The sequence below is a fragment of the Diadema antillarum genome, unplaced genomic scaffold (genome assembly GCF_040938485.1).
Source record: "Diadema antillarum isolate AM-2024a unplaced genomic scaffold, OU_Dant_1.0 seq00000955_RagTag, whole genome shotgun sequence".
NCBI lineage: Eukaryota > Metazoa > Echinodermata > Echinoidea > Diadematoida > Diadematidae > Diadema > Diadema antillarum.
In genome coordinates, this window is record NW_027271803.1 from 965,766 (window position 1) to 989,263 (window position 23,498).

General features: G+C 40.9%; 1 protein-coding gene across 3 annotated transcripts in view; it reads right to left on the reverse strand.

Annotated features, from left to right (window-relative positions):
- The window catches only part of LOC139741811 (CCR4-NOT transcription complex subunit 2-like), a 244,380-nt gene that overhangs the window by 21,259 nt on the left and 199,623 nt on the right, over nucleotides 1–23,498 (reverse strand). For all 3 annotated transcript variants that reach the window (XM_071652398.1, XM_071652396.1, XM_071652397.1), the window contains exons 13-14: nucleotides 3,532–3,643; nucleotides 1,588–1,688 (exon numbers count right to left, since the gene is read on the reverse strand). In XM_071652398.1, the coding sequence (XP_071508499.1) occupies nucleotides 1,588–1,688; nucleotides 3,532–3,643 (213 nt within the window). The remainder of the gene's footprint in view (nucleotides 1–1,587; nucleotides 1,689–3,531; nucleotides 3,644–23,498) is intronic.

A 23,498-nucleotide genomic window follows, 5' to 3' on the forward strand; every position in this document is an offset into this window, starting at 1 on the left:
ATTACCACACACATCAATTGTGTTTTGCACAAATATACATTACATTGATCACATATCTCAAATTCAAACTGAATTGCTATAAAACTAAGAGAGTAGAGCAATCAACATTTTGTAAGAATAAATCTTCCGTTGCCATGGCAACGCATTATGATATACTCATGAAAAAGATCTCTTGCACATCTGCCTGTGATAGTGGTCACACATGCCAAATATAATTTGAAGTTAATAGCCAAAAAAATAAGAAAGTTGTTCAATCCGCAAGTTTTTATGAAAATATGCCGTTGCCATGGCAACGCATTATGCGATACTAATGAAAAAGGTGTCTTGCACATCTACCTTTGACAGCAGTCACACATGTCAAATTTGGGGTCAATTGCTCAAAAAAAGAGAGGAGTTCGATCCACATTTTGTTAGATTTTTTAAAAATTTGCCGTTGCCATGGCAACTCATTATGCAATACTAACGAAATAGGTGTCTTGCACTTCTCCCTTTGATAGCAGTCACACATGCTAAATTTGGGGATAATTGCTCAAAAAATGAGAGAGTAGTTTGATCCACAAGTTTTTACGAAAATATGCCGTTGCCATGGCAATGCATTACGCGATACTAACGAAAAAGGCGTCTTGCACATCTACCCTTGATAGCGGTCACACATGCCAAATTTGGGGTCAATTGCTCAAAAAATGAGAGAGGAGTTCGACCCACAAGATTTTGCAACGGACCGACCGACCGACCGACCGACCGACCGACCGGCCACCCGACCTCAGGGTGATTCCTATGTACCCCCCTACACACACTATGTGTGGGTGGGGGTATAAAAAGTTGTGTCTTGAGACAGCACTGGTGACTTTCTAGGATCTGTAGCAAAAGAGTTTTGTACTCGATTTTTTTTTTTTGTGCTTTGAACTACTGCATATTCAAAGTACAGAAAAGAGAAAATGTTGATTCATCATTAATGAAAATAAAAATAGACGAGCCAGAAAAGATGCCTACAAATGATCAAATATATAACACTTATCTGGGAAAGGTGACACCTTGAAATTTGAGCTGGTGGGTGATCAAACCCTATAGTTTTCAATCAGCCAGAATAGAAAAAGAAAAAGGCACATTTTTATCAGTAACTAAATGAAAATCTGATTTTTTGTTTTGTTTTGGTGCCAGCGACTTGCATAATTCGGGTCAAGTGTCCAGAGGTATTTGGCGCAAGCACCTTGGTATATCTGGCTTGCTTCGCTCAAAAGAATTTTTGTCTTGATATTGACTTTACGGACTCTAACAGCACCAGGGCTGTCGACAAGTGTCTACTTGGGATGTAGATGGGATGATTAGATTTTGAGCAAAATCACTCAAGGAGAAAAGGTCAATAGTCAAGCTCATGTGTCATATGTGGTTAACCCATTAAGGATGAGTCCTGAGTATACTCAGGGAGGTGTCTATGAGAAATGCACATTGTAGCAAAATCAGCTGGTTCAGCCGTGTCAAAACCTCACCTAAATGAATGTTCAAAGGTAGTAATAACTTGGCAAAAAGGAGAATAGACTAAACAGGAAACTATGATCATATGGATGCATTTAATTATCTACTCACAGTTCTGCTGCTGCAGCCAGCTGTAGGACATCACCGCCATGTGTATAGTACAGATGGAACAGGAGATCCTCCCCATACCGTGAGAGTTTGATTGGTGCAAGCTTGTGTAGATACACAGAAAAGAAACAGCAGCCATGTCAAAGCCTTACAAGCTATCAGAAGCTTGAAATGGATGCTACACATGAATTAGCATGTACAAGTATCATGACACATTCTCTGATGGTAATATTCATTACTTTCAGTGCTTGGCTCATCATTAATACAGCTACATATAATGCAGATGCACAGTGCTCACAAAATAATCGGGAACCACTTTAACGGGAACCCGACTAAGTGCAAAGAAATTAACTAGAGCACTCGCAATCGAGCACTTGTATCCCCCGAACCTGTCTCCAATACCCCATCTGGATTACTTTTTAGGCCAGAATGTTGTATAATATGGCAACTGTCGCAGGATACAATAAAATCCGACGAGAAATGAGGCTAGTATATATAGCACATACAAGGAATATGACATGTCATCCTAAAAAAGTTTGAACAATGAGAGCGCTGGCAATGAAAATTTTTGTTACCTAGAGTGACTCCACATAAACCTCCATAGCAAGTTTGAATAAAATCCGACAAGAAATGTGGCTTATAGAGCATATTAATAAAGAAATGTGACATGGCCTCCAAGTCGGAACACTCAGGGCGCCGTCACCACAAACTGTTGTGTACTTCATGTAGAATGACCACCCATACATCTCCTTAGCAAGTCTGAATAAAATCCATTGAGTAACAATCAAGTTATTGCAGAAATAAGCATTTCTGCAAATTTTGACATGATCAGGGTGACCTTTGACCCTGTAAAAGGTGGAACAGTGAGGGCAGCATTATCAATAGGTATAGGTGTATAGATTTGACTATGATACATTTACATACCAAATTTGAAAAAAATCGGTCAAGAAACAAGGCCAGCGTCGCACACACAAGCAGACCCTGTTAAATTTACCTTTTCATGTATAAAGACGGAACAAGCGAGATCGCCACCACCACAAACAATATAGGCATCTTCATTTCACTATAATGCACCTTTTTGCCAAATTTGAAGAAAATCTGATACGAAATGTGGCTGATAGAGCACACACAAGAAATGTGCAATGGCATCCAAGTCGGAACACTGAGGGCACCGTCACCACAAACTGTTTTGTCCTTCATGTAGAATGACCACCCATACATCTCCTTAGCAAGTCTGAATAAAATCCATTGAGTAACAATCAAGTTATTGCAGAAATAAGCACTTCTGCAAATTTTGACATGATCAGGGTGACCTTTGACCCTGTAAAAGGTGGAACAGTGAGGGCAGCATTATCAATAGGTATAGGTGTATAGATTTGACTATGATACATTTACGTACCAAATTTGAAAAAAATCGGTTGAGAAACAAGGCCAGCATCGCACACACAAGCAGACCCTGTTAAATTTACCTTTTCATGTATAAAGACGGAACAAGCGAGGGGGCCATGACCAAAAACAATAGGCTTCTTCGTCTTACCATAATACACCTTCATGCCAAATTTGAAGATGTTCAAAGAAGAACTGCGGACGCGGCGCAACGAGGCCAAATCCATAGTATCCTCCGAACTATGTTCGGGGGATACAATTATGCGAGAAAAGTGGTATGATGTTGAATTTTCTTTATATTTTTTTTTTTTAATATCATTGTACGTTGTCTTCTCATCCAGCAGTGACTGAGTAAAAAACTTCAAAATTCATAACTTTCAAAACGATTGTCCAATTTTCCTCAAACTTTGCTGCACTCACTAAATCTACATGTCTATGAAGGTAGACTTGTCCTTTAACAATACTCTCTCTGAAAAAATCCCTTATAATATGATTACTATTCAAAATAATCATCATTATCACTATATCATTATCACACTCATGATTATTAATATACTGTACCTTGTCTCGTATGTGGAGGTTGGTGAGGTACTCCTGTGGCACATGGAAGTCCACATCTTGTGGTCTACTTGGCCCATCTGCCCATGGAGACTGGAACGTACTGCAGAGATTCCTGAATATGTGTGCAATCAAGTAGTGACATTTAATAAGGCCAAAAAAAAAAAAAAAAAAATGTTGCATTGGCGTAACCTGCCTGACCCTAAAAATTCTGCTGACCCTATGTTTGTTTGTTTGTTAATCAATATCAAATATCTTGTTTAATTGCGATCGTGATCGCAAAAACCCGGTAGTGTTTCGGACAGAACACGCTGCGCTATGTCGTTCGTACATGTAGCTAGCTTGCTCTCGATGCGTGTGTGTGTGTGTGTACGAAACGGCTCTGTACGAGGGACAGATTTAGCACCTTGCTCAAACAGTACGTTGTCTGTTTCCAACATGGACGCGTACTCTATCAAGATTACTGGCATGCTTGGGCCTAAAAAACTGTTCAGTGTCCTACGAAAATGCGACAGAGATGCCTGGCTTGGAGATGTCATTCAGGGAATAGCTGACGTAAATTGTGACACTGCTCCCATACTTTCCTCTGTGCAAGCGTCTAGCAGTAATGGAGGGTTCTTTTTGGACATTTTGGCGACAGAAAAGGTGTCAATCTTGGACGACTTCAGTTATTGCTTTGTCGTGGTTTAATGCTTTAGACACAGTGGAATTCTTTGTTTTTTGTTATTACTGGATCATTCACAACTGCCAACATTTTTACAAGTTGTCATTGGGTACTCTTTTCACCCCCCATTCCTCAAAGTTGTACAAAATTGAATATTCACTTTGAAATGTTCTAAAAATAAAATGGATACACCACTAGGAACAGGTAACTCTGCCTAAGTCCATCTCTTGGTACCACAAAAATTTGTTCGACTTAGAAGAAATTTGTCTTAGCAGTGGTAAAGACATGTTTTGCATGATTTGTCACCCCCCCAAAAAAATACTTCGACTTGGGCGATTATTTGACTTCGAGAGGTTTGACTTAGGCAGAGTTGACTGTATTTGCTTGTGAAAATGTTGATATATGTGTGAACAGCATCGAAAGGGCTATAAACCAGCATCTTGTGTATTCTCCTGGAGATGATGCCAGGCTTGGCAGGGGCTGATTCAGGATCTAGGAAAAGGAAGGTTTCATCTGCCAAAGGCAGATGAAGGTCAAGCGAGGGCGAAAGGCCCGAGCCCCAGCAGGAAGTTTGGGGAGCCTCCCCCAGAAAAAAAATCTATTTAAAGAGTCTTCATATGGGATATCCTGGCATCTGATGATAGAATTTACACATCTTAGAGCTGTTGTAAAAACTACAGTCAAACTTGCCTATTAAAGTCCAATCTGTTAGGACTGAATAGCTTAGATTAAAAAGAAATTCATCTTTAAAACTAGAAATGTCGCTATGGCGACTGATGCCTCCGCCATAATGCATGATTCTCCCAATAGGCGTATAGTACAATGTCTTCACAATGTGTGATCCATGACAGTTTCACATAACTGGCAAAATATTGAAATGACAGGTTTGTCAGAAATGTCTTGAACTGGGTTTGCTTTAATTTTCTAAGAGTGCAGGTACACATATTTGGGGAATTGAGAATTTTTACTTGAATTCTGACAGATCTTTTTATAAGTTTATGCATTGAGTAATTTCCAAGGTATGAAGAGTGCAATGATGGTACAAAATGGATTTTTTTTTTTTTTTTTTGGGGGGGGGGGGGCATTGAAACCTGGCCTTTGACCCTTAACCTTTGACCTTTGACCTTCTGGCTAGAAATTTCCCAGAGAATCTCCATTAGGAAATGCATGTATTAAGTTTTGAAACTAATAATGCAAGCATTGCATATACTAGTATATGAAGGAAATAGTAAGATTTTGAGGTGATGACCTTGACCTTTGACCCCTAAATTCCCTAGATAATCCCTGCCAGTCAGTACATGCGTATGTACCAAGTTCCACGAAGATACATTGAACTATTTGCGAGAAAAGTGATATTGCAACATTTTCACCTAACCTTTGACCTTTTGACCTTTGACCTTATGACATGAAACTCTCTCTATGGAGAATCTTCACGCAGTAGTACATGTCCACACCAAGTTTCAAGAAAATACCTTTGGGCACTGCATAGATATGGGGGAAATTGCAACATTTGTAGCATTTGACATTGACCTTTTGACCTTTGACCTCTTGCCAATGTCACTAAAATCTACTCAACTAATTGTCCCATCATACATCATCCTTGGACCAAGTTTGGTGAAAGCTGCTTCATCCAGTTTTGAGTTATCACGTAAACAGATAAATTTTAGGATTTGACCTTAATCTTTGACCTTTGACCTCTGTCCGATTTCACTGAAAAACTAATCAAGTAATTGCCCCATCATACATCATCCTCCAACAAAGTTTGGTGAAATTTGCTCAATCCAGTCTTGAGTTATCGTGTAAACGGATACAATTTCATGATTTGACCTTGACCTTTAGCCGATTTCACCCAAAATCTAATCAAATAATTGCCCCATCATACTTCACACTTGGACCATGTTTGGTGAAATTCCAGTAAACATTACTCAAGTTATCGCGTAAATGAAAGCGGACGGACGGACGAATGGACGTACAGACGTACGTACGGACGGACAACCCGAAAACATAATGCCTCCGGCACCACTTCGTGGCGGAGGCATAATAATATAGAATACAAAGAAGAGAACTTGATAAGACCTTTGACTTAGGCGATTATTCGACTTATGAAAGTTCGATTTAGGCAAGGTTCACAAGGTTCAGGGGAGATTTTGGGAGGGATTTATTAAAAAAAAACAAGAGACCCAGGGGTCACGCGCTCAGCTGAGTCTCACAAGTTCACCTTCCATGCATTCTTGCAGACTCTTACCTGAGAACATTGGAAACTTATGGTGGGGTAGCTTTGAGAGCTGGGGGCATGGTGTCCATTTACATATTCCATCACACTGGTAAAAATACCTGCCAAGTACAATGTAATTAATAGAATGTTGGACTATGCAGCTTGGGAAAAAAAAAGACTGAAAGCCCTAACATCACTTTTGATTAGAACTAGAGAAAATATTATTGTATATTCATTAATTTAGGAGGTTTGGACTCCCTGGGGCCCTCAAGGAAAGCATGGTCGCCCATTCAAACACTTTGAAGTCTTATCCCCATGGGAATGCACTTGCCAAGGTTTGGTGAAAATCCGTTATGTTGTTTTCAGCAAAGAAGATGAAAATCTAGGCCCGCATTTGGACCCCCCCATCCCATCCTGCTTCCTTGGGTCCCAAGGGGGTGGGAGGGCACCCCTGATTCTAACATGAACAAACTTGAAACAACAGTCATCAATATACTGAACTTATTGTATTAAGTTAGCGCAATCACTTCTGGTTCTAGAGAAAATCTGTAAAGATTCCTTGAAGGGAGGGGTGGGACCCCTTGGGGCCCCCAGTGTTGGGCATGCTGTTGCCCATTTGATGGATTAAGATTCTATCCCCCTAGAGATGTTACCTGCCAAGTTTGGTGAAAATTTGTAATAGGGTTTCCAAGAAAAAAGATGAAAATTTACAATTTCGGTACAAATTTAGGCCCCCTGGGGCCCCCCAGGTGGGGCATGGTGCCATTTGATGGGAATGAGATTCTTTCCCCCTAGGGATGCTACCTGCCAACTTTGGTGAAAATTCATAATGGCATTTTCAAGAAAAAGATGAAAATGTACAATTTGGGCCCCTTTAGGACCCCTCCCCACCCCCCCCTCCCCTGGGTCCCAAGGGGGGCACCCATGATTCCGCCATGAGCAAACTTGAAACTACAGTCATCAATGTACTAATTCATAGTATTAACTTAGCTCTATCACTTCTGGTTCTAGAGAAGATTTTTTAAGACTCCTTAATTTTGGGGGTTTAGGGCCCCTCTGGGGCCCCCCCAGGTGGGGTATGGTGCCCACTTGAAGAAATTGAGATCCTATCCCCCTAGGGATGCTACCTGCCAAGTTTGGTGAAAAATGATCAAGGGGTTCACAAAAAGAAGATGAAAATGTAAAAAGTTTACGCACGACGGACGCCGGACGAAGAATGATCTTGAGCCTTCGGCTCGGTGAGCTTGTAGGTATAATTGTGCGGGCCTATGATGAAATACCTACTCACCAAATGGCCAATGGGACGTTAGAGCTAAGGGCACCGCCGGTAGGAGTGGTAGACGACCGTAGCAAAAGTGGCATTCACTAGGGCACCTGAGGAGGTGGACAGTGTCCTTATATTGCACTTCCGAAAATCGTATGAAATGATATGGACGAACTCCGAAATGCATTGGGTGTCCTAAGACGACAGAGTCCCGTAGAAATGTATACACAAAAGATCCAGCGACAGCGTGGAATGGCCCCCAAGTGTCGTGGCTAGCACAAGCGCGAGAGAAGTCCACCGCTGGAGCGCTGGGTAGAAAACTGCGAGGTACCTGGAAGAGTCTGCAACACCACTAGTACAGCACGCTAACAGGACCAAGACAGCGACTGTCGCGAGGCGCTGATCGTGGTAAAAGTAGCAATGATAAAATCCCCCAGCTGGAGTGTAGAAGGAAGTGTAAATCGCGATGTAGAATGTAGCGAAGATCGAAATCTTTGAAGGCTTCTGTGGTGGTAGAATGTTGGGTGGTAGAAGGCTTCACGGTGCACCACATATTCTTTCTGGAGTATGTGAGTGGCCCTGAAAAGGGCCTACCCAATCCCGATGTTTCGGCAAGCATGTTCTCGCAGTTCTCAAGGGAATGAGCATGTGAGTGGAACATCCGGCTTAAATACCCTCAGGAAGGATCAAAAGGATTTTGTCTTCCAAGAGGGAAAGTCTTTGGCTAAATGGGTCACAGTAGGTAGGCAGGTCAAGGTTGAGTGCACACAGTCACTTCCTGTGTGGAGGGGTTGTCACGGTTGCTGCACACATTGTGGTGGTTGTCTAACTGTAAGTATCAATTACGGCCACTATTGTGTGGGGGCTAATGGGTGTTAATTAGCCTGCTTGTCAAGTAGAGTTAGCCATATATTGCTCAGGTGGAGGCCATTATCCTGTGGGATAGTATTATGCACGACTTCCAGAGCTTCTCTGACTTGTCGTTTGGTACCAGTTGGGGACTTGCGTGATGAGTCTGCTCTCATCCCATAGGATCCTGTGTTCACAGGTGTGGGCATGGTGGATAATAGCAGACTTGTCCCGTTCGTCTCGTCATCCATGGGCCTGATGTTCCTTTAACCGGGGTGGCGAAGGATCGGCCTGTCTCTCTAATGTTACCCTACCGCATTCACAAGGAATGCGGTAGACTCCAGGAAGGTTCTTGGAATGTTGTTTGTCCTTTTGTGTGGTGAGGAGAGATTGAAGTTTGGTTGAAGAACTGTGACAAACTTCAACGTCGGCTTCTCTCAGAATCCTCTGGATCTTGTGAGAGGCTGCTCCCATGTATGAGAGGATCACTCTCAACTTTGGTTGCGTTCCACCGTCATTCCGCACAGGTGGGAGCTCTGTGGAAATCTTGTGTGTGTGTGTGTGGGGGGGGGGTAGCTGTTGCATATCAAGACCTGCTTGATGTGCTTCAGTTCCCCGGGTAGGTGGGCTTGGTCACTGACCTCGTAGGCTCACTTGACCAGGGTCTTGTGATGGATCTCAACACGGACAGATGGTGATATGAACGGTAGTTCAGATATCGGTCCGTGTGAGTAGGTTTGCAGTAAACCTAGGTGGGAAAGGGATCCCTGTGCTGTCCTCCGTGATCTTGGTGTCCAGAAAGGGAATAGCCCCTTGGTTCTCCATTTCCATGGTGAACTTGATGGAAGGTGTTGAGAGTTTAGGTGCTGAAGGAAGTTGTTGATTTCCTCTGCACCATGTTGCCAGACCACAAAGGTGTCATCCACGTATCTAAGCCACACTTTGGGTCGGAGCGTCGATGTCTGTAGTGCTGTCTCTTCAAAGTTTTCCATGAACAGATTTGCAACAATAGGGGGACAGTGGGGACTCCATTGCTGCGCCTTCTGTCTGCTGGTAGAAAGTGTCTCTCCATCTGAACGAGGTGGAATTGAGACACATACCAAGCAAGTAATGGATCTCTGTTGGAGACAGTTTGGTCCTGTCTGGTAGAGTTCGATCAGAGTCAAGTCTCATGAGGATGGTAGCGCACGCATCCTTGACTGGCACACTCGTGAATAGTGAACTCAACATAAAAGCTGACGAGAAGATCACTATCTAGAGACTGTCATCTGACGGACTTGGTCAATGAATTGTTTGGACTTCTTCACATGATGTACAGTTTGGCCAACAAGAGGCTGCAAGATAGAAGCCAAGTGTTGAGCCAGTGTGTACGTGGGAGAGCCCCCTGGTCGAGACGATGGGTCTAAGTGGAATGTCCCGTTTGTGAATCTTTGGTTGCCCAGAAGAGTATCGGGCACAAGCCCGATGAGCTACATAGTTTGCGGTAGAGGGCCTGGGACAGGGCGTCCTTCCGTTGTAGCGAAAGGAGCTTGTCGTTTACCCTTCGTTCAAGAGCTGGTGTAGGGTCTCTGGGTAGTTTCTTGTAGGTGTCGGTGTCAAGCAGAGTATGAACCTTGGTCTCGTAGTCCTCTTTATCCATCACCACAGTTGCATTCCCCTTGTTTGCTTTGAGGATGTGGATGGAATTGTCCTCTTTGAGACTGGAGATGCCTCCAGCGAGGATCGCGATGTATAAATCCGAAATCGGAGAAATATGAAGGTGTATAATCTGAAAGGCATATAATAGTCCGTATATATGACTGTCCATGGCGCGAGGTATCGTCCGCGAGAAAAGACGTGGGAAGAAATGTGATATACGGACTAAGTGACTCCAACGAATAGGACGTGCTCTCTGGATGAAAGATAATCGTGAAGTGAGGAAGCATGGAATTTGTGACAGCGTGGTCTGAGGAAAATCGTCACGGACAGGAGCTTAGGGAGTTGTAATTGGCTGGTGAGTTTGCACACCTTGCAACTAATTGGTAGTTCGTGTCCATGACAACAAAACAAGGTGTGTGTGTACAGAAATCCGACCACAGTTGGAATGCAAGTTATGCGTACATTGGCACGATGACAAAGGCGAAGAATGTAGTGCACACCTGTCGCATGTCGGCACACACAGAAAGTTCACGTGGATGTTGACAAAATGACTTGAGGTTGCCAGACAGCGTAATTTACAGCAGCCATAATACCAGACAATATAATACAAGGATGTTGAAACTGCTACATTTAGCCCCTTCCCAGATCGCTAGTGAAGAAGTCCATGAAGACGAAGTCTATAAACAAGCGATCGATGATGAAAATATACACAAAGTAGGGGTTGAAAAGTTCAAGTGTCGAAATACATGTACTGTATGTAGCGAGCTGGCCAACGTACTTGCCTACCGGTGTGAGTCGTTCATATCGGCTGCTGCGGTTGTGTTGGGTGTGTTGGCGTAGGCTGCTGCTGTCGCTGCCGTGGTGTAGTGAGCGGGACGCTCGGTGTACTCGCTGGAGTTCTGGCGGGGACAGGCGTAGACTGCTGGACCGGTGCGGCTTCTAAGAAGGCGGCTTTTAGATGGTCGATCGTGACGGTCTCCCTCTTACCGTTGATCTCCAGAGTAAAGTGCTTGGGAGATCGACGTAGCACTTTGTATGGTCCAGTGTATGGTGTCTGTAATGGGCGATTTACACCGTCCCGTCTGACAAAAACGTGAGTGGAGTTGTGTAGATGAGTGGGAACGTGAAATGTGATGTTCTGTTTACGTGAGTGGGCTGGATGTAAAGTAGACATGTACTCACGCAAATGGTGTACATAGTTGGCAGGATCATCTAGTGTAGTAGTAGAGGCCTGAATGACCATCTGACCAGGTAGAACTAGAGTCATGCCATATGTCATCTCAGCTGGTGTACATCCAATATCCTCCTTTATGGCAGACCGTATACCAAGCAGAACGATGGGGAGAAGTTCAAACCACTTCTCGCTGTGTTCGTGTGCTTTGGGTGATGATTTCAGCTGTCGATAAAGCGCTCAACAAGGCCGTTAGCAGCGGGACGGTGTGCAGTGGTGTGAATGTGAGTCGTGCCCAGCGTGTTGGTGAGCTCATTGAAGAGTGACGACTCAAACTGGCGGCCTAGATCTGTCGTTACAGTAGATGGTACACCGTGCCTTGCTACCCAGTGATGTATGAAAGCTCTTGCAATGGTCTGTGCTGTGATGTCGTGGACTGGTATTGCATCTGCCCATCTACTGTATCGGTCTACACAAGTCAGGAGATATTGATATCCACTCGAAGGAGGCAGGGGTCCGACGATGTCGATGTGGACGTGCTGAAATCGAGCATCTGGTGTGGTGTAGGTGCCCATTGGAGCCTTTACGTGGCGATGTACCTTGGCTTTTTGACAAGCTACACATGACCTGGCCCACTGGCGTACATCTCGATTCATGTTAGGCCATATGAAGCGTGATTAGATGAGCTTCTGTGTAGCACGAATTCTAGGGTGTGAGATGTTGTGCAGTGTATGGAAAACTTTCCTTCTGTGTGACATGGGAACATAAGGACGCTGCACTCTCGTTGAAATGTCGCACCAGATCTCACCAGTACCATCAGGCAGAGGGAGGCGCCTGAATGAAAGGGATGGTAACTGACGAGTTGTCGTCCACTTGTCGTCGTCTTCCTGATCGTCAGCGAGCTGCTGTAGATTGACGACAAAGGATGTGTGAAGTGCGTCAACGTGTATCCGTGAAAGTGCGTCGGCTACAGTGTTGTTGCTACCACTAACATGGCGTATGTCGGTGGTAAACTGTGAGATGTAGTCCAAGTGACGTACTTGACCAGGTGAATGGCAGTCTGGTTTGGCCTGAAAGGCGTATGTAAGCGGCTTATGGTCGGTGAAGAGAGTGAAAGGGCATCCTTCTAGCAGGTATCCAAAATGCCGCACTGCTAAGAACGCTGCTAGAAGCTCATGACCAAAAGCGCTGTAACGGGTCTCAGCAGGCTTGAGTTTCTGAGAGAAGAAGGCGATGGGGTGCCACTCACCGTGTGAAAACTGGTGCAAGACACCACCTACAGCCGTGTCTGAGGCGTCTACCATAAGGCTGGTAGGTAGACTAGACGAAGGGTGTATTAACATGGTAGCGCTGGCAAGAGCTGCTTTCACGTGAGTGAATGAAGTCTCACACTCCGATGTCCATGTGATGGGCTTGTTGCTGCGTTTGGGGTGATCACGCAATGCGTTTGTGAGTAGGCGAAGAATGTAGTGCGCACCTGTCGCAAGTCGGCGCACAAAGAAAGTTCGCGTGGATGTTGACAAAATGACTGAGGTTGCCAGACAGCGTAATTTACAGCAGCCATAATACTAGACAATATAATACAAGGATGTTGAAATCGCTACAAGCTAAAAAAAAAATCCCTACCTACCTACCCTATTTTTCAGTGACCCGTTACTCCACTGCAACAGTCTTTTTTTTGGGGGGGCCTTAAGGTCTTTGATCTGCATTTCTGCATATGATGTGACCATGCATCACAAAACCCAACAAAAAGTCGCACAAACTGATTTTGTGTCAGGACTAAAAAATGGGTGAGATGGGTCAACTTTGCCAATCTTGTGTTTTTATATATTTTCTGAAAGAGCAAGACTTCATCTACATTATGGTAAGGTTTGGGATCATGAAATTCACAGGAAATTGTGTTTTTAGCATTTTTTTAGAACACTTTCTTTTGTACAATAGTGTGATTAGGTGTGTCTTAGAGCTCCCTTTTCATTTCCTAAAATCCCTTTATACACTCTTCACCTTCACCTCCAAAAATTTTTGAAAGGATGATGCTACTGCTTTGAAAGTTGATACTAGTCATGGGTAAAATGTGTTAGTACAGCATGATCAATTTCAGCTTAATCTGTTAATCCCTTCACTGTTTATGCTGCAGAGTTTCACATCCTGTTTTTTGGCCCATTCACTGCATAGGTAGCATGGCATGGTAAGCTTACAAACAGTGCTTGAATAGACCCTATACTTTAGAGCCTTTTTTTTTTCTCTCAGTAAACACTTTCTAGAGTATGTGTTTTCATTTCAAGATTTAGGTTAGGAGAGTCCATTTGAATTGAGTTATACACCATCCTTAACTGAAAATAATTGTCTGGGGACTATTTGCTGGTTTTGTGGTGCAGGGCCACATATCATCGGCTAAGAATGAGAAGGGTGTTAAGTCAGTTTTTGCACTTCCTAGATATTTGCATTTGAAGTTTTGGAGCCTTTTAAACAGACGATAAAAGTATGAAAATCCCAGTTCTTTTTGTTTTGCTAAAGGTTGGTGATTTTTAAGATGTTTTTCTATGTGATATCAAAAAAATGAGAGATAATTGTTACTCCACGCTTATTCTGCTAAAGGTTGGTGATTGTTTAGATGTTTTTCTATGTGATAAAAAAAAATTCAGATAATTGTCACTTCAGGCTTACGTAATACAGGAAACTAAGCCTAGCGCCCATACCACTTTCACAAAATGTAGCATGCGCAAGGGCGCTAAGTGGCTATGCGCGCTTAGTGCCCTTGTCATTCCGAGAAAACTTGTGCATATTGTCTTGCTGACGGGGAGTTAACAAGTAGCCTAACTTGTTTTGTGTATACAAAGAGTATTTTTTTTGCTCAGAATTTACTTATTTTACTTGAATTCTTGCATTGTGAACTTTGTGCAAAGGAAGCTACATTCCTCGTGTGAGAATATGTCACACCATAGGTATTCAGTGTGTGTATCTCTGAAACATCAATTACATGCATCTCTATGTCATTGTTCTATGTATAGGGTCAATGGTTTTTAATACTTTGTGTTTTTGATTTTCTCCGCTCCAACGTTATTCCGTCACTTTAAAAAAAATGTCATGTTTGTTACAATTTGAACATGTTATCTTAATAAGGTTGAAGATATACTGTTGTTGCAATCAATGGGCTTTACAAACTGTAACAATGACACCAACAAAGTGTTAGAAGGAAAACTTGAACTTCTACTTGTATAACCATGCTTCATGCAGCGGAGATGCACTCTATCAGAAGTGTTAATCAATTCCTTTGACATAAGAGGTCATGCATCATTCCTTAATAAAAAATACAACTACAGTCAAACCTGTCTATAGCGGCCACCCAAGGGAGACGGAAAAAGTGGCCGTTATAGACAGGTGGCCGCTATAGACAGGTAATCCAACTTTGTGTGCATTGCTTACATGTGCATGTATCATCCTTGTATTCTTACATGTACACGTACATGTTGTATGTGTGTACCTACGCACACACCGTGTGTTTCATGCGTTTAACCATGCCCGTGTATATGAAATTGTTGCACAGTTATGTGTATTGTCGTGAAGGAAGCTGAACACTAGTGCAATATTTTGACTGAATGAGGGATGAATGCAGCGGTGGCAATCACTGAACGTTGCCAGCACGGCTACAAAGCAGAAAAACACGCTGAATTATCGGCTCGGCTACGGCTCCATTGGGTTTTTGGCCGCTATAGACAGGTTAAAATCTACCATGGGAAACAAAATTTGTGGCCGCTGGCCGCGTTAGACAGGTGGCCACTATACACAGGGTCTATAACAGGGCTTTTCTCTCGGGGGGATTTTTCAGTGGCCGCTAAGGCAGGTTTGACTGTACTAACAAAAACAAACAAACAAACAAACAAACAAACAAACCTTGAAGAACAGCCTGCAGTAATTTGATGGCCCTTTCAATATTTTGGTATATCATTTAGTGTGCAAAGGATAAGGATAGGTGAGGAAAAATGCTACTAAACATGGAAACTATGGTATCATTTCCATTACATTATAGTTCTAATCCCAGTAAATAAATTTCTGCACAAATATCCGCAAAATTGTTAAATCTTTTCTTGAAAATAAGATACTAATATTCATTGTCAAGATTTAAAAAACTGAAAGAATTTGCTCCCTACAATATATAACTACAAGATTCATTTTTTTTTTTCAATGTGGCTCGATGGGTATGAAAATAGAATATAAATTTCTCTCACTGCTACACAATCGTGCCCACGACCTCTTAACCCATTGAGGACGGGTTGCTTTTGCTACAACATGCATTTCCCATAGAAGCTTGCCTGAGTATACTCAGGACTCTTCCTCAATGGGTTAATCATTGCAAGGGACCAAAACGTTCACAAGCATTCATGCATTCCAGCATCAATCTTTCTTGTTTCTTTACCACTAATCTTGCACACAGAATGCGCAAATGAGAGACAATGGCTGGACTCCAAAACCATACATCCTCACACGACACAAGATTAATCCACAATGTTCATTCCTCATAACCACCTCTTATTTTCCCTAAGCTCATTTGGCATTTCATTACTGACTTACTACCCCTCAATTCTAAGTATTAAGCTCATTACTACATGTTCTGAATCATCATTTTCTTGTTCAGAAGTGTTTGTCATCACACCTATCATGACTACCACTGCCATCATGACTGCTAGTCTTCACATACTCCAATATCGTCACATGAACTGGAGTATGTAATGGAAATTTAGATGATGACAAATGGTAGTGTACTTTGTTCTATATTACCTCTATTGTCATTTTTGTTTTCCTCCTTGTATGAGTATGGGAACTTGCAAACCATTTTGCTTATAAATGTTTAGTGGTAGGTCTGATGATGATAGCCTTTCACCATCCATGCACTAACTTGCTTAATACTGCTTTCTATTACGACAATTATCATCACTTCTATTTTTGTAAGAGTAAGATCTGCTACATCTATTCTCAACACTATGGTGCAGAAATCTATGAAAACATGATTCACATCAGCTAGAAATAACGAACAAGTACATGTAAGTACTACAAGTTCAAAACAATTTAATATGTACCACGTGGGACAATTGAATTCCAAAACATCCGTTATAACTTCACCTCCTGTCGGGAACGGCAACTTCCACAGTTTATACGCATACATGAATGGAAATGATTGTTTAATTTCTACGGCATTTCCATTAATTGCTAATGGGGATCAAAAGTAATATCTTTACAATACACTTGTATGATTATCCGGACAAGTAGTGGAAATCAAACAGATGATCATGACTTTGGTTTGCAGAATAATTTCACAAAATTGAGATGATTTGTCAATACGTATGTTTTTTTTGTGTGTGTGTGCTTTCATCACATGACAAAAATTTGTTAAAGTATGAATCAAACATCTTTTGTTACATGCCCTTCTGGCCAACAAATACTTTCCTGCACACTTACCACTAAAACAATTACAATATAGGCTGTAAGTTTTTTTGTTGTTGTTGTTTTGCTATATACTAATATTATCAGTAGTAATCCCTTCATGTACTAGTGTCATCTATTGGTTTGTAGTGTACGGACACAAACTGACTGTAATGAAATCAAGAGAAGCCTATCCTGTGGAAATGGCACATAGCAATAGTGTTTACACCTTATCCTTTTAATACAATTAGGTATTGATGAAACAACTTCTTTCTTCATTGTCAAAAAGCTATAAATAGGCAACTGTTTCAAAGAAATATTGGTATTTTTGGTACAATGTTCTTATTGCATGGTGTTATTACAATACAATGCAGTCAAATTCAAGGATACCGTTTCAAGGGCACTATGGTTCAATTCCCATATTTTAATTGATGGTCAGCCTATTTTTTTTCTAGAAATTTGTTTGAATCAAATATGATTTAAATAGGAGATATTTTTAACCCTGATGGTTCCTTTAAGAATTATGACCAAATATTACAAAAATTCAACCCAGGGTTATTTTTGATTTAGTTTTCAATAGTGTATGCAATTCCTCGAGAATGGAAAGTCACCATAAAACAAAATATAAATTGTCAAAATGTTGTATTACCTTGGGATCCTTGTGATCTTCTGTTGAACAAATTTTAAAAGCCAAGAGTTTCAAAAGTCTGTTACCCATATTTTGTAAAAAAAAAAACCCATAGAAGCACACTCTCAGAGACAGACCATTAAGTAAAATGGGAAACTGACTTACTGTTGAACTTACAAGATTCTTTGCTATGGAAGTCTCGTTTTTCTCTGATCTACAGATCATCGATAGTAGAATAGAATTCGTAATTTTCAATTTTAGTTTGTACAAAGAAAGATCGCTACTCAACATTATCTATGTAAAGTTGGTATAAGTGATTCTTCAATTTGTAATTTTTGTAAATCTCATCCACAGACATTAATACATTTATTTCTGAAATGTACCCATGTGTCATCTTTCTGGTATGAAATATTTTTTTTGTTGTTGTTGTTGCTCAAAGCTTAAAATGTCCATGTTATGTTTGCAGATGAGGAAATATGTTTTGGAAATGTTGAAAGAGGACATTTCGTGAATACAATTATCTATCATGCAAAATATTTTATATTTTCATGTAAAATCAAAGATATTATTCCAACTCTGAGTCTGTTTCTGTTTTCTATGAAGCATTTGGGACATACAGAACGTATCATAGCTATGAACAAGGAAAAGTAGAAATTACGCGGTGCGTAATATATGTCCCCGCCGGAAGTAGCATTTAGTAGCAAAATGTACAATATAGGTAAAAAGATCAAGGTCAAAGGTCAAAATTCTATGTAGAAGTTTTGAAGCCCTCACCTAGTGCCATCACATAAAGCAAACGGAATCAAAATCGGGTTAGAAATGGCGAAGGAGTAGCATTTTGTAGCCAATGTACAATATAGGTAAAAAATCAAGGTCAAAGGTCAAAGAAGTCAAAGGTCAAAATTCTGTGTAGAAGTTTTGAAGCCCTCACCTAGTGCCATCACATAAAGCAAACGGAATCGAAATCGGGTTAGAAATGGCGAAGGAGCAGCATTTGGTAGCAAAATGTACAATACAGGTCAAAAATCAAGGTCAGAGGTCAAAGAAGTCAAAGGTCAAAATTCTGAGTAGAAGTTTTGAAGCCCTCACCTAGTGCCATCACTTAAAGCAAACAGAATTGAAATCGGGTTACAAATGGCGAAGGAGCAGCATTTTGTAGCAAAATGTACAATATATGTCAATGTTCAAGGTCAAAGGTCAAAGAAGTCAAAGGTCAAAATTCTGTGTAGAAGTTTTGAAGCCCTCACCTAGTGCCATCATATAAAGCAAACGGAATCAAAATCGGGTTAGAAATGGCGAAGGAGTAGCATTTTGTAGGCAATGTACAATATAGGTCAAAAATCAAGGTCAAAGGTCAAAGAAGTCAAAGGTCAAAATTCTGTGTAGAAGTTTTGAAGCCCTCACCTAGTGCCATCATATAAAGCAAACGGAATCAAAATCGGGTTAGAAATGGCGAAGGAGAAGCATTTTCAAGCAAAATGTACAATATAGGTCAAAGGTCAAGGTCAAAGGTCACAACTGAAATTCTGTACAGAAGTTTCAAAGCTCCCATGTAGTGCTATCATATAAAGCAAACAGAATCAAAATCGGGTTAGAAATGGTGAAGGAGTAGCATTTTGAACATTTTGATCACACACGGACGCACGGACGGACAGACGGACACACGGACACACAGACACACACACGTACGGAGCCCGTTTCATAGTCCCCTGCTCGAACTTGTTCGGCGGGGACAAAAAGAATTGTCTAGATTTTCATGTGAGCAAATGGGAAGCTCTTACACCATATTTTTTTTAAATGTTAATTTCCTTTTTCAATAATGTACAATTAATTATTAAGCATGCATTTGGTATATGAAGCGGCATGTGAATTGGGAAAATAAAGTTGAAAAAAAAAAAAGATCGGATGAACACTGCACATTGACAGTGAAAAGTGCAGTGCAGTGCAGCGGTAGTACAATGTACTGTAACTGTTCACTCAGGGGTGCAACGGGTCTCTAGCCGGGGCCAGCCGGGAAGGGCACGAGGAGCAATACGGAAAGTATCCTGCCTCAAGCTGCAGTCTCGAAACTCAAATATGTTTGACTGTTTATCATCTTTACCTAATTGATTGTCATTATCTGAAATTCAGTTCAATATCAATATGGCAATATTGTATGGTCTGGATAATCTAAATTACATGTAAATATCATTAAGTCAAGTCATGCCTTTACCCTGGGTCGATACAAGTGCGCTTTATCTACCGTACATTGGCAGTTTTAGGCCAACACTTTGTCCATAAAGTCTGAAATTATGCAAAAATGTGTGAATCAGAGGTTTTCATTGTTAAACAATTTTCTTCATGAAATGAAAAGTATTAATGCTATTGCCCCCCAAAAAACCCCATCATTTGAAGCTGAACATATTTTCTACAGCATATGTAGCGACTGTTTTTGGACACAATATGTTGTGTGAATAAAATGTAGTAGCGACATGTAGAAACAATTTTGCAAAGATAATTGTATGACATATAAAAGGTCATCCTATTTGAAATATGAGGGTGCCGTCACTCAAATTATTACATAATATGACAGTCTATACTCTAAGCTTTGACAAGATGTATAACATGGGCATCAATGTCAACAACAGCAATCAGAAACGGCCATTAATAATGACATGTCTGCACACTACTGCAAAATACCCATTACATTTGGGCCTGTACTGTGTGACAGATATTGGGTTAATGAATGTGACAAAAACTCTAAATTAGTATGACCATATTGGATGTAAAGTTAGTTGTCAATGACAAGGATTTTTAAACTTTATTTGACAAAGAAAGTGAACTGTATGATGTAAAGAGGATTTCTTATGTATAACATGATGCCTTCCTTTTAATACCAGATATAAGGATACGCAACATACCATTGAGTCAAAATGGACACTTCAGATGTGTAACATCAGTTACTGAAATGTCAGATACCAGTACTGTAAAAGCGGTTTCTTTCGCGGTGGTTTTATTTTTGCGCTTTTCGCGCTTTGAGGTTGAACCGCGAATTTAACATCACGCGAAAATGTTTTGAACTCGTCGCTTGTACAACGCAATCATTACCAACCGCGAATTTAAACACACGCAAAAAAGTCTGCACCGATGGAAACCGCGAAAGTTTCTGTACGCGAAAGAAACCACTTATACAGTAAGTAATGTCAGTTACCATGACAATGATAAGGCAAATTCTTTGTTCCTAGGCCATTTTAATGACTCTAACCAGTCAAAGGTTATCAAGAGAGAGCAGCAATCACTTTCATTAATAATACAATTACATCAAAACCATGGTATGTACATGGATACATGTGGTGCAATGAAAACATCTCGACAGAAGAATTTGGTGAATTTGAATAATTACATAGTACCTGCTACATGCTATAAGTATTAGAACGGATACTTGCTGTCGGGTGGAAGCTCGGTGGTCTAGTGGAGATGACGCCTATCCAGAGATCAGGATGTCGTAGGTTCGATTCCTGCTCGAGTGTGTACGCCCATAATTTTTTATCATGGCTACTACTAAAACACTGATCCATTCAGTGCTTATTTACGTCAATGCCAGGCAATTTGTCAATCAGTTGTAATGGATACATGTACTCGTGTATTTTATTTCTAATCTAGCACAGTTCTTAAGATGAATCATCTAGAAATTTAGTTTTATCACTTGTACTGTATACACTCGCTCATACTATTATATAGTACAGGACAATAAACCTAAACACTAGTGGAAAGTTTTGTGATCAATGACACCGTGGTTGCATGGTAGTAACCATCACAGTTTAATAATCTTTTCTATAATTTGTCCCACAGAAAGAATACCCTTGCCTTACTCCCCAGGACCAAATCGTCATCTGTCCTCTGCACCTGAAGTCACATTCTTGGGGTGATGCTGCCTTCATGAGGACTGCTGGCTTGACAAAATCTCATCAGCAGTTGCCTCAAAAAGTCTTCCAATCTCTCCAAAAGGAGAAGAACCTTCGGGGCCTCCTCTTGCAATTCAACATTCAACTTGTTGAAAATTGGTATTGTGTACAGTGCACTCCTGTTACAACGAACACGGATATAGCAAAATTTCGCTATAACGAAGTAAAACTTCTGGTCCCAAAATTATCGCTATTAGAGTCTATCTAGTATGGTACAAAAGTGGCTTAAAACGAACACTGTTATAGCAAAATTTTTTTTATAAGAAAGTCTTTTCCAAACTCCACTGACAAAGAAAAACAAATGAAATGTGCTCCGTTATAATGAAATGCAGATCGCTTTTGAAAATGCACAGGGGAACAAGCATGTATAGAGTCTCTGCATGGGATAACGCTTCACATCACCGTGTGTTTGCTCTGTGTGTCACACACAGTTTCCGACAGGAACTTGCGCTATTGTGATACAATAATCTGAAGTTAAACAAGATTAGTTTTATTGTTCTGAAGGTTCTTAATTAGAAAACAAACAGATTCTGATAACACTTAAATGTCCGTTAGTTCAGAAATGAAATAAGGTTTGTTAATACAAACATTTTCACATTATTCCAAAGCTTCGTTATTAATAAGGTTCGTGGGTCCGAAAATGATAGGAATTCCGAATGTTCGTTATTCAAAATCGGAACATTTAAAAATAAGTTTCTTTAATCCAAAAGTGAAAAAGGTGAGTCCACTAAAAAACTTAGGAATTACAAACCTTATAATCGTATTAAGATAACTAAACCTTCGAAATAACTAACCTTTCTCATTTTTTTGATTAACAAACCTTCGGAATAATGAACCTAATTTCATTTTCGGATTAAAAACCGTCGTAACAACGAACCTTCAGAAAAGTGAACCTCTTTCATTTTCTGATTTACGAACCTCACTTTATTTTCCCATCAACGAACCTTTGGAAAACGAACAATATATTTCTATCTGAATTATGAACTTTTGGAATAACGAATCTTCGGAAGAGCCAAGCTTCATATGAACAAACCTTCGGAATCCCGCGAGTGGTGAAACTTCAGAATAAGGAGCCTTCGGAGTAACAAACTTTAGTAAGAAACGAACCTTTGGAATAGCGAATTGAACCAAATCCTACATCATCATTTTCTATACATGTTTGACAATGCAAACAACTTTATTCTCTATTTCAAATGTAATATTTAAAAGAAATCAAAAAGGTACCATCCCATTTCACATTGCTTTCCAGTGTACGATGAGTATTCAACAAACAGATTATAATACTTTGTGTGGTTTCCTTGTTTTCATCATAAATTGTATTTGTTCGGTTATAACGAAATTTCGTTATAACAAAATAAACGAAAGAAAACTGCCGGTCCTGAGCATTTCGTTATAATGGGAGTGCACTGTACTGGAGGATCAAACAATACAGTTTGTACTTATCTTGAATTAGGTTGGCACGGTTGGCTGTAGCAGACATTTCTGATGATGATGTTGTAGTGGTGGAAGTTGAAGGCTGACTTTTGGCTTGTTCTTTGTTCCTGCACAGATCTTCCCTACCATCCTAGATGGTGCTGTCCAAGTTTTACTTTACGATGGTCTTGATGTTCCAGGAGAACAGCTTTGTACAGAAGTGCCTCCAGTGGTTGGGATAGATGATGTAGCAGAAGTCTTCTTGCTACTTGCCGACGATGTGTTTCTCACCGACGATGTGTTTCTCACAGCAGGAACAATACCCCTCCCTTTCACAGCAGATGATGTTGTGGAAGTCATTTTGCTGCTTGCTGATGATGTGTGTCTCATGGCAACAATACTCCCTCCTTTCACTGCAGATGATCTAGTTGAAGTCTTTTTGCTGCTTGCAAAGGAGATACTAGACTTGCTCAGAGCTGACAATCCAGAAGTTGAAGTCCGTTTGGCTGGATGACTCAGTGCACTTGCTGGTAACGTCTTTGGTGCCAAGGAAGATGTGCTGGATGATTGAGAGGATGCATGTAAGATGCTCTTTGAAGCTTGGGCTATGACAGGCTCAGCAGTTCTTTTCTTTCGTTGTACTTCACTGGTTGAAGCAGTCTTCAATTTCTTTAGTTCTGCCTGCTTCGCTTTCATTCTGCTGACTGAATCCCAGACTCCTTCTGAAAATATTCTACAAGGGATTCCCACTGCTCCAACTGTC